Below are 15,254 nucleotides of genomic sequence, written 5' to 3' on the forward strand. Positions count from 1 at the left end.
CAGGGCTGAGCTTAGCTGTGAACAGGGGGTAAAGCTGAAGCAGCTTATGGGTTTCCCAGGCACATTTGCACATGCAAACCCCCCTGGGCACAGCTGCGGATGAGGCCAGCCCAGAGGGACTCCGGTCCCCACTGCCCCTTGTTGCTCCGTGCCACTTGCTGGGGCTGGGGACGATGGTTCAGGGAGCACTGGACCATGGCAGGGCCTTTGCCCTGTCCTGCTGGGCAGGAATTTGCCCTGCCGAGCCACAGCGCTGAGTTTGGGCCAAGCTCACCCTCAAGCTGCCCCTTTTCCCACTGCTCTCAGGGCTGTGCTTGGGGCTTGCATGCTTGAGGGGAGCCAAGCTCCTGTCCTGCAGTGTTTGTTGGCCCATCACCCCAGCCATGTGCCCCTGGGTCCTCCTTGGAGCAGAACAGGGGCTGGGGGGGCTCTCAGGCCCTGCCTGCCTGCCCAGCACCTTCCTGGGGTACAGGCTGGGGAGCACCTGGCAGCCTGCTGAGCACCAGGCAGGATCTGACCCTGCCGCCTTCTCAGCACTGGGGCTGGTCTCCAGCCCTGCTGCAAGCCCCCAGCAACACTCTGCCAGGGTGACCACCTTGCTGTGGGCAGCACCAGCAGGGCAGTGCTTGGTGTGTGCCCGCAAGCTCTGGGACACAGTGTCTGGCCCTGTGCCAAGGCATCCCCTGCCTTGGCCCCCCCGTCCCCTCCCCGTGCCCGGAAGCTCTGGGAAAAGTTCCGCCACGAAAGCAAAGTCCAGGCTGCCAGGCGCAGGGCAGCCATGGCCAGGCACTGCGGGGTGAGGGTAGCTGGGCTCTGGGCAAGACTGGGCACGGGCTGCCCTTCCCACTGGCTGTGGGTCTGGCATCTCTCCCCGGGGCTGTCGGGAGCGCGGCTGGCCCATGCCGGGGCAGCAGACCAGCTGCAGCGGGAGTACGACGCGGTGGTGATCGGGGCAGGTAACGCAAGGCGAGGGAGCCAGTGCCGGGCTGCGGGGAGCTAGCAGGGACCCCCAGGTGCCCTTCCCCCGGGGCAGGCGGAGGGCTGGTGGCCAGATGGGGACCACAGAGGTGCTGGGCACGTTGCAGACCCCTGGCATGCTCCTTGTGCCAGGGAGGATGCAGGACTCTGGCACGGCCAGGCACACATTGCAGCCCCCCAGCGTGCAGGGCACAGCTGGGGCATCTGCCTTGAGCTCCTCTTTCCCCCCTCCCCTGCATTGTTAGGGCCAGGCCTGTAGGGCCAGGGGAGGATGCTCCCTGTCACCTCCATCCCCGTGTCCAGAACCCTGTTATTTGGGGGGTTGTGGCAGCCCTGCGCCCCAGGTGTGGCAGGGTGCTCTGTGCTGTGGGACTGCCCTGACGTCGGGCTCTGCTCACCTCCTTCTCTCCTTGCAGGGCACAACGGGCTGGTGGCAGTGAGTACCAAGAGCAGGGTGCTGTCTCCTCTGTCCCCAGGGGACAGTGGGGAACCTGTGAGGGTCTGTGCTGTGGGCAAGGGAGGGTCTTGGTGGCAGTGCCTATGGGGCTGGGGGCTCCCACAGGGCTGTGGGGAGCGGGGCCCTCCCTGGTGAGGGGGGCACCACGTGCAAGAGGGTGCTCGGGGTGATGAAGATACCTTCCACCTGTATGGATGGGCAGCGTGATGCCATGCTCCCTGCAGGCTGCCTACCTACAGCAGGCAGGGGTGCGCACGGCCGTGCTGGAGAAACGCCACGTGCTGGGCGGCGCGGCCGTCACAGAGGAGATCGTGCCAGGTACCCCTGCACGACCCTTGCCCCCCCGTCCCTGGCCAGCCCTGGGCACGGGCACCCGTCACTGTCCCACATCTTCCAGGCTTCAAGTTCTCCCGGGCATCATACCTGCTCAGCCTGCTGCGGCCGCAGATCTACACCGAGCTGGAGCTGCAGGTACCAGCACCCATCCCTCGCCGGGCTGCCAGCCCCTCCCGGCATGCTGACAGGGTGAGCCTGCTGCCAAGCTGTCCCCGCAGGGTGGGTTCTGCCATCCTTGTCTTGCAGCGGCATGGTCTGAGGGTGCTCCCGCGGGACCCCTACTCCTTCACCCCGCTCCTGGAGGACAGGAGCCCCCCCCGCTCCCTCCTTCTGGGGCACAACATGGCCCAGACCCAACGGCAGATCGCTCAATTCTCCCAGAAGGATGCCCAGGTACCACAGGGGCATGCACCCAGCATGGCAAAGCTCCCAAGGGGCTGCCCTGCCCACGGAATGGCAGGGATGCTCCTGGGTGGAGTATCCATTGCACCCACTGTGGCGCAGTCCCTGTTGTCCCCCCTCTATCCCCTTTTCAGGCTTACCCTGAGTACGAAGCGTTCATGGGGGGCTTGGTGTCGGCCCTCAGCCCGCTGCTGGATGTCCCACCGGTGGATACAGCTGCCCTGGGGCAGGGCTCCCTGCTCCAGCGGCTCAGAGCCCTGCGAGCCCTCCAACCCCTGCTGCGGGCAGGTACGTCTGGGATGCCAAAAGCCCCCAATGGCAAAGGGTATTTGCCTGCACCTGGGGCAGGCAATGCAGAGCTGCCCCTTCCCAGGACACAGGCTTCTCAGGAGCACCAGCTGGGCTGGTAGGCTCTGGCAGGCTTGCCCACCCTGGTCCCACCACCTGACCCCCAAAACCCAGCCAGGCAAGTCTCACACCTCTTCTCCATCCCCAGCGCTGGCACTGGGGCAGCAGCTGCCCCGCTATTACGAGGTGCTCACAGCCCCCATCTCCAAGGTGAGTGCCAGCAGTAGTGGTGTGGAGCCACCGGCTGCCTCACTGCCTGCCTGTGAGGGCACTGTGGCAGCCCCCCACCCTGAGCCTCGTGCTCTTTTTTTCCTGGGCCAGATCCTGGATCAATGGTTTGAGTCGGAGCCCCTGAAGGCAACGCTGGCTACTGACGCGGTGATTGGAGCCATGGCCAGTCCCCACACCCCTGGCAGCGGGTGAGGGTCCCTATCCCTGGGGCTCATGGCTGCACCGTCCCCTCATGCCATCCTCTGTGCCAACAGCTCCTTGGTTCTGCTGCGCGCCAGTACCCCATGCCCTGCCCCACTGCCTCTCCCTCCTGCCACTTGCTCGGCCTTGCCGGGGAGGCCCAGGGGTTGGGGCTGGGCAAGGGGCTGCCCCACATCGCTGCTATATGTCTCTCCCAAGTGGTCCCCACCTGCCCCTTCGCTGTTTGGACACCTTGGTCCCCAGGTTGGGCCAAGTCCCGGCTGGTGGGTGCTCCCTGTAACTAAGTTGGCATCCTATGAGCTGGCATGGTCCCATCTTATGGGGGCCATGGCACCACCCTCACTATGCCCATGCAGGTGACAGACCCGTCCCCTTGGCCAGAGGCTAACCTGTGGTCCTGCCACCGCAGGTACGTGCTGTTGCACCATGTGATGGGTGAGCTGGAGGGACAGCGGGGGGCCTGGGGCTACGTGGCTGGTGGGATGGGGGCCCTGTCCCAAGCCATCGCCTGTGCAGCAGCTGCCCGGGGAGCCCACATCTTTGCTGAGAAGGTACGGGGTGTCTGGGTGCAGGGAGCTGCCTGGCTGGCCTGCAGGCAGCGGGATACTCTTGGTGAAGTCCTGTCCCCTCCGCTTGCCCAGGCGGTGTGCCACGTGCTGCTGGGCAGGGACGGTCAGGCACAGGGCGTCACACTGCAGGATGGGACGGAGGTGAGGAGCAAACTGGTGCTGTCCAACGCCTCCCCCCAAATCACCTTCCTGGAGCTCATCCCCCAGGTACAGGGCACGTGGGGCTGGTAGGGACTTGGTGTGGCAGCGTGCCCCCAGCCGCAGTGCCCCCTCACAGCCAGCCTCTGCACCGGCATCTCCCACCCCAGGAGCAGCTGCCGAAGGATTTTGTCCAGCAGATCCAGCAGGTTGACACACGGTCCCCTGTCACCAAGATCAACGGTAGGTACCGGTGGGGCCACCTCCATCGCCATCCCTGCTGGAGGGACGCTGGCACCGGGCTCAGCAAGAGGCTGCACCCTGCTTCCCCTGTCCCCCCCTCCTGTGCCCAGTGGCGGTGGATCGGCTGCCCAGCTTCCTGGCTGCCCCCAATGCCCGTGATGGCCAGCCCCTGCCCCACCACCAGTGCTCCATCCATCTCAACTGCGAGGGCACCCACCTCCTGCACCAGGCTTTCACTGAGGCCACCCACGGGCACCCCTCCAGCAGGTAGGAGCCTGCACTGGCACAGCTCAGTGCCCTGGGGAAAGGGTAGGGCAGCCATGGCGGGTGGTGCTGGCGGAAGAGGTCTGGGGTAGCTGGGTCTCCCCTCTGCCTGCCCAGCTGATGCCCTGCTCCCCCAGGCCCATGATCGAGCTCTGCATCCCCTCGGCGCTGGACCCAGGGCTGGCCCCAAGGGGCTGCCACGTCGTGTCCCTCTTCACCCAGTATACCCCCTCTGTGCTGGCGGGTGGGCGGCCCTGGGACGAGCAGGCCAGAAATGCATACGCAGACACGGGTATGTAATGCATATGTGGACATGGGTACGTAACGCATACACAGACGCAGGTAACACCAGGAGTGCTGGTCCCTGCCTGTGGGCAGAGCCACCCTGGAGGTGCTCAGGGGGCAGGCAACATGTCCCCCCAACCTGCCGGCCAGTCCCTCCATCCTCCTCTAGTGTTTGACTGCATAGAAGCCTATGCCCCGGGATTCAAGGCATCCGTCATCGGCAGGGACATCCTGACACCACCAGACCTGGAGAGGATCTTCGGGCTGCCCGGGGGGGTGGGTACCATGCAGGCTCAGCTCTGAGCATCACTCTGGTGCCAGCACTGGTGGGCACACAGCCCTGGGCCAGGCACAGCCAGCTTACACAGAGCTCTGCTTGCAGAACATCTTCCACGGAGGGATGTCTCTGGACCAGCTGTACTTTGCCCGGCCGGTACCATCCTACTCAGGCTACCGGTCCCCAGTTCCGGGCTTGTACCTGTGTGGAAGTGGAGCTCACCCTGGTGAGCAGGGCTGGGAGCCAGAACCCTCCTGGGGGGCTGCAGGAGGAGGGCAGGGGCATGTGGAAGAGGTGCAAGGGCAGCATGGGGCGGGGGAGTGTCCACTCCCCTCTCTGCCCTCGCATGGGCAGGGACGTGGGGCAGCTCCGCTGATGCAGCCCTGGGCCCCAATCTCCTGGGGCTGGAGCTGCCCACCACCCCCCATTTCTGGTCTCTTGCAGGAGGAGGAGTGATGGGAGCAGCAGGACGTAATGCTGCCCGGGTGGCCCTCCAGGACTTCAGGCGCCTGTGATGGCAGTGGTGACACCGACTTCACCTATGCAGGGTTGTGGCTGCAGCGAGCAGTGTTGATCCCATGCAGAGCCCTGCCCATCCCCAACTTGCTTCCCAGGCACCACAGGGCAGCAGTATCCCCTAAGAGCTGGGGTGTGCAGGCTGCAGGGTCCCTTGTGCTCCCAGTTGCTATTGTCACCTTGCACACCGGGCTGCTCCCAGCCTGCCGCAGCCCAGCCTTGCCTGGGTGGCTCCTGGGCACGGGGCAGCCATGACGAGTCTTGCTCAGCCCCTGCCTGCGCCTATGGAAATAAACCCTGGCGCAGCGTCTGACTTTGAGCACTCTCGCTGTGGTTTTTCAGCTCTTCGTGCAGCTCCCAACGTGCTGGCGTGGGGGGGCTGCACTGTGGCTGGTGATGCAGCCCTGGGGGAGCTGCCAGAGGGGACAGGCATGTCCCAGAGCAGTGAATGGGGGCAACCAGCCTCTCGCCCTCTCCTCTGCTTTCTGATGCGGGCTCAGGAGCATGCAGAGCTATTTGGCTGGAGGCACCCAGCCCCGGGCTCTCCTGGACCGCTCCAAGGTGCCTAGAACAAGCGGGGAACCAGGGAGCTGCCCGAGACCTGCTTTGCTACCTGGAGCCCTCGGTGTCCGTGCGTACAGCAGCCAGTCACCCAGCAGCTCAGAGACTGCCGGAGCCAGGACTGGCAGCTGCCCCCCTGTGCCCCACACCCCCCCAAATCCTGCCAGGAGCTGCCGGCACGTGTTCTGGCCCCCTTCCTCCGTCCCCACGGCAGACGCTCCGTGCAGCCCAGCGGCTCTGGCTGGCCACCCCTCCGCCGGCGGCAGGCCCGGGGTGTGCCCCTCTCCCGGGCTGCTGCCGGGAGCCGCTCGCTGAAGATTACAGAGCTCACATCCTCTCCCTGCCCTCTTCCTCCCTCGGACAATGCTCCCGATTCAGCCACCCGCCTCGCCTCCCACCGAGCCCTAAATACGGTGCTGCCAGGCTGAGCTGTTGCACCTGAGCTGGCTGAATCAATATTGACCGGCCAGGAATAGTCCCGCAGCCCTCTGAGAATAGCCCCGCACGCCCCCCCTCCGCTGCCCACAGCTTCCCGCGCACGGGGCTGCCCTGCTGCCGGCACGGTATTTTTAGCCGCTGTCGTTGTTGGCTGCTGGGGGCTGCAGGTGCCGGCACCCAGTGAGCCCCGAGGGGTGGCAGCGAGGGGGGATGACAGCGAGGGGGGGCACCTCCAGCCTACCACGGTCACGCTGAGCAGCGGGACGCAGTGCCCCCACTACTGCGGGTTAAGGCTGGCGGGTCCCAGGGGTGGGAGAGCCCACCGGACCCCCCCGCTGCCCTCTTCCTGCTGCCCCCAGGAGCAGAGGCAGAGCTGGGAGTGGGACCCAGCACCCGCCCGCCCTGCACCCCTGCCGGCATCTGCCTTGGGGGGGGGCTCAGGGGTGCTCCTGGCCTCACACTTGGGTAATTGAGTTCCAAAACGTCGAGACACGAATGAGTCACGGGCTCCACTGCTGGCCCCAGCCCTGCCCTTCCCCAGGGCTTTCTGTGGCCCCCATGTTGAGGCTGGCCAGGGACCCCCACCCCAGGAGAGGCTCCAGCGTGTGCCCTGAGCCCGGCTGGGGCATAAGGCTGGGATGAGGGTGCCCTGCAAGGGGGGTCCCGGGGCTGTGCACCCCTGCACGCCCGGGGGTGCTGGAGGCTCCCGCGGGATGTGGCGATGAGCTCACGCGCTATTCTCGGACGTGTTGATCCTGGCTCCTCCTGGCAGGAACCAGCTGCTTCGGCACATTCCTGGCCGGCCCTTGGCCACAGAGAGGGCACAGGGCTTCCTGTTTTTCCCCGTCCCACGGTGTGGCACGACGGGGCGGGTGGGCAGCGGAGTGCCCCAGGGACTGGCAGCACCCCAAGCCAGAGGTTGCTCTCGGGGCAGGTCGGGGGGGGGGGGGACGGGGGACGGGCATCCTCCATCTCCATGTCCCATGGAGTGGGACTGTGCTTGGGGACCCCCGCAGACCACCTGGCTCAGGGATGGCCCAGGTGATGCCCTGAGCCCCAGGAGGACCCTGCTCTGGGCTCCCAGTCCCACCCCACAGCCTCCCCTGCTCTCTGTGCCCCCCCCCCAAGTCCTGGCCCCATTGCAGCAGCACCAGGCACCCCATGCCTGCACGCCTGCTTGAGCTGCTGTGTGGGGTAGGAAGGGGCAAGGGGTGTCCTTTTGGGGTGTCCCTAGCGTGGCAGTTTGTCACCCCCAGAAAACCCATGCTCTGCCTGGCTGGGGGCTGGCCCCGTGGTGTGGTGGTGCTGGGGGGAGGAGGAACCCCTGACTGGGGGCATTGGGTTCATTCAGGGGAGGGGGTCCAGGCAGGGGCTATCCCAGAGGTACTCGCACCCCCCCAAGCTGGGGGGGGAGAGGCAGGGGTTGGGGCAGGGGCAGGTTTGCCCCAGGGTGGCAGAGGAGGGCTGGGGGGGGGCGGGGCAGGGTGCAGGGCTGGGCTCCAGGCACGGTGCGGGGGGGCCGGGGCCAGGCTGGGCAGCGTGGGCCCCCACCCGGGGCGGCCCACCCCACCACACCATAAAAGCAGCAGCAGGCGGTGCTCAGCAGCAGGAGAGCTGCTGGAGGCCGGTGTGAGCCAGCGCCGCGTCCCCTCGCCACTGCCTGCCCCACGCTGCTGCCTGTCCTCCTCCGTCACCCGCTGCCAGGGTGAGTGCCGAGGATGGCCCCGGAAGGGGGGTTCTGGGCACCTGGGGGAGGGGGGCAGCAACCCACTAGTGCTCTGAGTGGGGATGCAGGGGGAGAGGTGGGGTGATGGGGGACAGGGGTTGTGTGCAGGATGGGGAGGGGACCCTGGTGTCCGGCAGAGGGTTCACATTGGGGATAAAGGGGGGCTCTGTGGGACCCCCACCCATGGCCCGAAGCATGGGGCAGGCAGGAACCAACAGGGGCAGGGCAGCATTTGTGGGGCTGCCCGTGGCTGTTGGCAGCCAGGGCTGAGTGTGGGGCTGTGGGTACCTGGGAGGGCTGTGCCAGGGCTGAGGGAGCCCAGTGAGGGGCAGGTGGGTGTGGGGCTGGGGCTGAGCCCCAGGGTGGGGGATGCTGTGAGCTGTGCATGGCAGGGACCAGCCCCAGCATCCCCCGCAGCACAGGGACAGGGATGTCACCACTGTGTGAGGGGGCATCATATCCCTCCACCATCACCCAGCTCCTGGGGCATGTGGGGGGGGCTGCAGCAGCACTCCCCACCCTGCCATGGTCCCCAAGGGCTCAGCGGCAGGCTGTCCCCAGGCATCCCACCCCAGGACCACAATGGTGATGCCAGCTGCTGCTAGACCCATCCTGCTGCCGCTGGTGCTGCTGCTGTGCTGGGTGGCCCCCAGCGGGCAGGAGCCAGCCCCGGTGCAGCTGCGGCTGGCGGGGCCGCGGGGGCCGGCCGGGGAGGGCCGGCTGGAGGTGCTGTACCAGGGGCGCTGGGGCACCATCTGCGACGATGGCTTCGACTTCCACGCGGCCACCGTCGCCTGCCGGCAGCTGGGCTACACCGCGGCCGTCACCTGGACCCATAGTGCCACCTACGGCCAAGGGGAAGGTAGGGGGCAGGTGGGGAATGGGGTGGCAGGGGGTCCTGGTGAGGGCAGTGTGCTTAGCGCTAGCTGGGGGAGCCTGCCCGGGGGGCTGTGGGTGCAGGCAGCCTGCGGAGGGCACTGGATGTGGCCCATGGTGCTGGGGAGGGAGATGAGGACCCCCCCAAACCGTGACCCCCAGCCCTGCGTGTGTGTCCCCCAGGCCCCATCTGGCTGGACAATGTGCGGTGTGGGGGCAGCGAGGGCTCCCTGGCAGAGTGCGTCCACAACGGCTGGGGCACCAGCGACTGCCACCATGGCGAGGATGCCGGCGTGGTGTGCTCGGGACAGCGCCTGCCCGGCAGACCCCCCCAGGCCACCACCTCTGGTCACCTGGGAGAGGTGAGAGGGGGGCCATGGGGTTCCTCTGTGCCCAGCAGGGTACACCAGGGGGACTGGAGCAGGTGCCCTTCCCCTTGTCCCCATCCTGAACACCCTGCCCTCGATGCTGGAGCCCCTGTGCCCACCGCAGCAGGTGCCGGGGCTGAGCCTGGAGGAGGTGCGGCTCAAGCCCATCCTGGCGCGAGCCAAACTCAGCATGCCGGTGATGGAGGGTGCTGTGGAGGTGAAGCACAACGGGCGCTGGAGGCAGGTGTGCGATGCTGGCTGGACCAGGAACAACAGTCGCGTGGTCTGCGGGATGCTGGGCTTCCCCCGGGAGAAGCATGTCAACACCAGCTTTTACCGGTAGGAATGTGGGAGACCTTCATCGTAGCCATGGTGCATGTGGGGCAGGGTGCCTGGCTGAACTTGCTGTGGGGGCAAGACACCAGGGGGTGTCAGGGAAGGGATGCACATGTGGGTGCTTGTGCAGGGTGCTGGTATGGCCTCTCCATGCCTGGGTCCCCTTCTTGGGGCCTCGACGAGGGGAAGAGCTGGGCTCAGCAGCAGCCAAGGGTCTGTGGGGACGGTCATCAGCCGGTGCTGGCAAAGTGTGGGTGGAAGGAGAGGAGAGGCAAGTGGCCATGGGCCCCTCCACCCCTGCCTCGGGCTGGGGCTATAAATACAGCCTGTAATGAGCCCCTGCCGGTGCCAGGAGTCACGCAGTCCCGCCGGGGCATGGCACAGCCGGGCTTGGCATGGTAATTACCAGTGGGGATAGGACCTGTCCTCATCCTGCCATGCTGTGGGAGGACCCCACAGCTCCAGCTCCTGCCACGGGGTGCTGGTGAGGGCAGGGATGATGGGGTGGGGGTCTGGAGCCCTGCAGGGTCAGCATGGCCCCCCTGACCTCCTGGCTCCATGCACCCACAGGAAGCTCTGGAACATGAAGCTGAAGGACCCCAACTCCAGGTAGGGCTCAGCCCTGGGCAGGGTGGGCAGGAGCACCCTGGGTGGGCACCCAGCACGGGTGTTGGGTAGGGGAGAGTCTCTGGCACCCAAGCTGATGCTGGTCCCTGCTCCTCTCCCTTGACAGCCTGAAGACCCTCAGCCAGAAGAACAGCTTCTGGGTCCACAAAGTGCGGTGCCAGGGCACGGAGCCCCACCTGGCCCGCTGCCCCACACAGGTGGCCCCACCGGCCCCCCGCCAGCAAGCCTGCCCCCACGGCATGCACGCCATCGTCAGCTGCCTCCCTGGCCCTACCTTCCAGAAGGGCATGGGCAAGGGCAGGAGCAAGACCTCCCCAGGAAAGGTGAGCCCTGGCATGGACCCGCACCCCATCCTGCTGACGGAGGGTCCTGGAGCCGGGCAGCACCCGGCCACCCTGTTTGCACTTGTGCCCGTGGTGCAGGCAGGCAGCTGTGCCCTGGGGACACTGACCGTCTGCTCCCCATGCCCAGGTGCTCCCAGTGCGACTGCGAGCGGGCACCCATGCCGGTGAGGGCCGGGTGGAGGTGCTGCGCCACGGGCAGTGGGGCACCGTGTGTGACAAGCAGTGGGACCTGGCCGCGGCCAGCGTGGTGTGCCGGCAGCTGGGCTACGGGACAGCGAAGCAGGCCCTGGTGGGAGCCCAGATGGGCCAAGGTGAGGCGGGTGGCGTGGCAGGGACTCAGGGTGCCACTGGGCTTGGGGGGGCACGATGGGGAAAGCCCCTGGTTTACTGGGTGCTGGTGGAGCATCCTGGGATGTCCAGGCAGCTCCAGCCTGCACTGCGATGAGGCTCCCCTGGCTGTTCCTGCCACGGGCAGCCCTGTTCCCATAGGGAACGCCCAGTCTGGGGAAGGAGGGCGGGAGTCCTCCCTGCTCCATGATGGGCACGAAGCAGGGAGCGCTGACCCTCCCCCCTGCTTCAGGCCTGGGGCCCATCCACATGAGCGAGGTACGGTGCACTGGCCACGAGCAGTCCCTGGGCGAGTGCCGCTTCCAGGACGCTGAGCGGAGCGGGTGCCGGCACGAGGCTGATGCCGCCGTCCGCTGCCATGTGCCCCACATGGACTTCCAGACCCAGGTGAGCCCCTGCCTCCTCCCCAGAGCCTGTGGAGCCCCATTGCACAGCCCCTGCGCCCCAAGCTCTGTGCCCAGTGTGGATGCTCAGAGCAGTCCCGGGGTGGCCCATGGGTCAGGGGAACACAGAGCAGCACGCTGATGGGGTTCTGCAGGATGAGCCGGTGGCAAAACTGGTCCTGTGGGGAGGAAAGGAGGAAAAGGAACGTGAGGAAGATGTTCAGCTGGATGCATGGGGCTGTGCTGGGTGGGAGGGCTGGGGGTCTGCCCCACGCTCCAGCTCAGCCCCTCTTTGCCCGCAGGTGCGGCTGGCTGGGGGCCGCAGCCCCGAGGAGGGTGTGGTGGAGGTGCTGGTGCCGGTGCAGGGGCGGCTGCAGTGGGGCGCAGTGTGCGGTGCACAGTGGGGGCTGAACGAGGCCATGGTCGTCTGCAGGCAGCTGGGGCTGGGCTTTGCCAGCCATGCCCTCCAGGTGAGCGGGGTCCCAGCCTGGGGCCTGGGCTGCGAGGGGTCCAACAGGACGCGTGGCGTAAGCGTGGGGCTCTGGGAGGGGACAGCCCAGGGGGACAAGCCCTGGTGGCAGTGCTGGGGCAGGGGAGCTGGCAGGGGAGGCAGGGTGGGTGCTGGCAGGGGGTGCGAGGGCTGGTCCGAGCTCTGCGCTCCTCCTCTGCCCAGGAGACGTGGTACTGGGCAGGCAGCCCCGACGCTGCCCAGGTGGTGATGAGCGGGGTGCGCTGTGCCGGCACCGAGCTGGCCCTCCAGCAGTGCCAGCGCCACGGCCCCGTCCACTGCCCCAGTGGTGGGGGACGCTTCTCAGCAGGGGTCACCTGCACCGCCCGTGAGTACTGGGAGCCCACGGGCTACCGCTGGGTGGGAGCACCCCCTTCTCCTGGCACAGAGAGCCGGGGCGGGGGGAAGCTATGGGGGGTGGGGATCGCCTGCTCCGTCCCCACTGATCCCCTCTGTGCCAGATGCCCCGGACCTGGTGATGAACGCCCAGCTGGTGCAGGAGACAGCCTACCTGGAGGACCGGCCGCTGGAGCTGCTGTACTGCGCCCACGAGGAGCGCTGCCTCTCCCGCTCCGCCGACGACATGCACTGGCCCTACGGCCACCGCCGCCTCCTCCGCTTCTCCTCCCAGATCCACAACCTGGGCAGAGCCGATTTCCGACCCAAGATGGGGCGCCACGCCTGGACCTGGCACCAGTGCCACCGGTGAGTGGCCCGTGGGCAGGAGCTGGCAGGGAGCTGCCCTCTCCCCGGGCCAGGCAGGGCATGGTGGCAACCGTCCCACAGAGGCTGGCCCACCCGGGGTAATTGGCAGCGTCTGCACTGGCACTGTCATTACAGCTTTATTTGGCTTCAGGGCTGTAATTTGCTCAGAGCCTCTGGGTGCTGCCCGCTCCCAGCTGGGCGGCTGGGCCGGCTGCGTGGTCCCTGGCCAGGCACCGGCCTCGTGCTCAGCCCCTGTCCCTGCAGGCACTTCCACAGCATCGAGGTCTTCACCCACTATGATCTGCTGACGCTCAATGGCTCCAAGGTGGCCGAAGGGCACAAGGCCAGCTTTTGCCTGGAGGACACCAACTGCCCGGAGGGTAGGTGCCAGCTGCAGAGCTGCCAGCAACCCCCCCACCTCCTGCTCCCAGAGGGGGACTCTGCCTGTGCCCTCTCTCACCTCCCCTCCCTCCCACAGGGCTGCAGCGACGCTTCGCCTGTGCCAACTTTGGGGAGCAGGGGGTGAGCGTGGGGTGCTGGGACACCTACCGCCACGACATCGACTGCCAGTGGATTGACATTACTGACGTGCCGCCGGGCAGCTACACCTTCCAGGTATGGGGATGGAGGGGCAGGGGGGGCACTGAGCCACTGGAGCTCAGGGCTGGGGGCCACCCTCCATGGGCACCACCAGCACCCCTCACCCTGCACATCGGGGTGCTGCTCTGCACCCCACGGTGCATGCCGCGGCCCTGCCTGGCCAAGGGACAGTGGCACTCTGGGGGGCCCAGCAGTGACCCCAGCCCTGCCCCTTGCTCTCCCCAGGTGGTTGTGAACCCCAAGCATGAGGTGGCTGAGTCAGACTTCTCCAACAATGTGATGAGGTGCCGGTGCAAGTACGATGGGCAGCGTGTCTGGATGCATGGCTGCCACACAAGTATGGAGGGATGGGAGCAGAGGGGGCACTGTGGGCAGGGCAGGGGGGAGGCAATGGGGCTGGGGGTGCCGCAGGTCCTGTCCCCCCCGCCCCATGCCATCACTGTCCCCAGGTGATGCCTATGGCGCCGACGTGGTGAACGATCTGGAGCGACAGGAGCGCCTGGCCAACAACCTTGTGTGACCCCCCCTCCAACATCGGCACGCTCCCAGCAGTGCCACGGGGCAGCCCGGCTCCCATGCCCAGCCCCTGCGCCCCAGCAGCACCAGCCTGAGCTCAGGGACTCGAAGACTCTTGTATTTATTGATGCTGCTGCAGAAGATGGAGATGAGCACTGGGGCCAGAGGGGAGTGCCCAGCCCTGCGCTGCCAGTGGGACCTGCGAGAGGGGCCCAGTACCTCAGCAGCCCCCACCTCTGTGGCTCCAGTGCCTCCCAGGACGACTACCTCAGCCTGCCCGCCTGGCCCCCCCCGCCCCAGCAGACTCAGGACAGGACCTGGCCACTGCTACCTGTGCACCAGTCCTGTCCTCAATAAAGGTGCTGTGCAATGGGAGACAGGTGCTGTGCTATGGGAGAGGGGGTGCCCTTTATCACCACCACCATCCTCTGCTTCTTCCCCTGCGCTCTTCCCCACCAGGACCGTGAAGCCAGTTCCCAGCCAGGAACAACCCTGGTCTAGGTGATGCGTCCCCAGCCAGGCAGTGTCCCCCCCCTGCCACCCAGGGCCACCAGCTCGCCAGCTGCCTGCGTGTGGCCTGTGCCAAGTGGCTCCGGCTTGCCGCCAGCAGTCCCCACCAGCCAGGGCACCCCGGCCCTGAACTGGCTGACCCCATGCACACAAAGGGACTCAGCCAGCTCTGTGGCAGCTCGGGCTGGCAGCCAGCCCACTGGCCGCTGTGGCTGCAGCCACCGTGCAGTGCTTTCCGAGGCTGCCCTGGCAGCTTCCCAGCCCCAGGAGCAGGGATGGGGCTGCTCTGCGCCTTGAAGCACTTGCTCCTGGGCACAGGGTGAGGACACAGGGGACACCGTGCCCTTGCTCTCTGTGTTTCTCTCCTCCTGTGGTTTCCAGCAAATTTTTTTAAAGGAAATAAAAGGGAATTTTTGCCAGCCACCCACACTTTGTACTGCCCAGCCCCCAGTGAGCCAGCTACCAGGCTGTGCCACCCCTCTCCTTGCACACCCCTGCTTGTCCCCACCTTGCTGGCAGACACCAACCCAGGGTGGGGGGCTGCCAGCACCCACCTTGGCCCTGCACAGCCAGGACAGGGTGGGTTGTTCCCACACATGACGGTCCCCACATGCGGAGGAGCTGCCGGGAATGGCGGTGACGTGCTGGGGTGGCCCGAGGCCAGGGGCCGTGGCGAGGCACATGCCAGCAGAGGCTCGCTCCGCTGTGGTCGGGGTTCAAGGGATGCCGGATGGTGGGGAAGATGCTTTCCACGTGAGATTAGCTTCGCGCCCTGACATTTCCACCGGCAGAGCCACGAGTGGCTGGGACAGCTCCCAGCTGGCAGCACCACCGGCACGGGGGCAGGCAGCCACCGCCATGGGGTCGTGACCGGCTCCACCGCCAAGCTGGGGGACAGCCAGGGGACACGGGGCAGCCGCACGAGCCCTTCAGCGCAGGCTGGGGCGAGGCAGCCGTGACCAAAACCGCAGGCGGGGGTGGCGGAAAAGCACCGTCCCCGTGCCCACCCGCTGCAAAGAGCACGGGAGCCCCACAAACTGTGGCCCCGAGAGTTTGAGGGGTTACAGGGTGGGAGTGCTGAGGCACACGGGGCTGTTTCCCGGATGCTGAGGGATGATGCAAAGCAGAGGAACCAAAGGCAAGTCCCAGCCGCCTGCCCGCGC

At 67.0% G+C, this 15,254-nt stretch overlaps 2 protein-coding genes across 2 annotated transcripts; both read left to right on the forward strand.

Moving 5' to 3' along the window:
• The first annotated feature begins 119 nt into the window (after positions 1-119).
• On the forward strand, positions 120-5,564 carry PYROXD2 (pyridine nucleotide-disulphide oxidoreductase domain 2). The gene is made up of 16 exons (XM_069796743.1): positions 120-956; positions 1,395-1,414; positions 1,660-1,753; positions 1,833-1,906; positions 2,018-2,164; positions 2,308-2,461; positions 2,670-2,731; positions 2,843-2,940; positions 3,363-3,504; positions 3,595-3,729; positions 3,831-3,903; positions 4,014-4,170; positions 4,305-4,459; positions 4,622-4,728; positions 4,835-4,955; positions 5,174-5,564. Exons 1-16 carry the CDS (start codon positions 779-781, stop codon positions 5,242-5,244), a joined length of 1,788 nt encoding a protein of 595 aa, XP_069652844.1. The 5' UTR covers positions 120-778; the 3' UTR covers positions 5,245-5,564.
• A 2,265-nt stretch (positions 5,565-7,829) lies between these two features.
• On the forward strand, positions 7,830-14,445 carry LOXL4 (lysyl oxidase like 4). Its single transcript, XM_069796745.1, has 15 exons — positions 7,830-7,949; positions 8,532-8,832; positions 9,030-9,208; positions 9,342-9,553; positions 10,121-10,159; positions 10,284-10,500; positions 10,649-10,832; positions 11,102-11,256; positions 11,555-11,722; positions 11,926-12,088; positions 12,222-12,465; positions 12,730-12,845; positions 12,944-13,080; positions 13,291-13,402; positions 13,515-14,445. Exons 2-15 carry the CDS (start codon positions 8,553-8,555, stop codon positions 13,583-13,585), a joined length of 2,277 nt encoding a protein of 758 aa, XP_069652846.1. The 5' UTR covers positions 7,830-7,949; positions 8,532-8,552; the 3' UTR covers positions 13,586-14,445.
• The last annotated feature ends 809 nt before the right edge of the window (positions 14,446-15,254 follow it).

Source organism: Haliaeetus albicilla, chromosome 11 (assembly GCF_947461875.1).
Source record: "Haliaeetus albicilla chromosome 11, bHalAlb1.1, whole genome shotgun sequence".
NCBI classification, from domain to species: Eukaryota; Metazoa; Chordata; class Aves; order Accipitriformes; family Accipitridae; genus Haliaeetus; species Haliaeetus albicilla.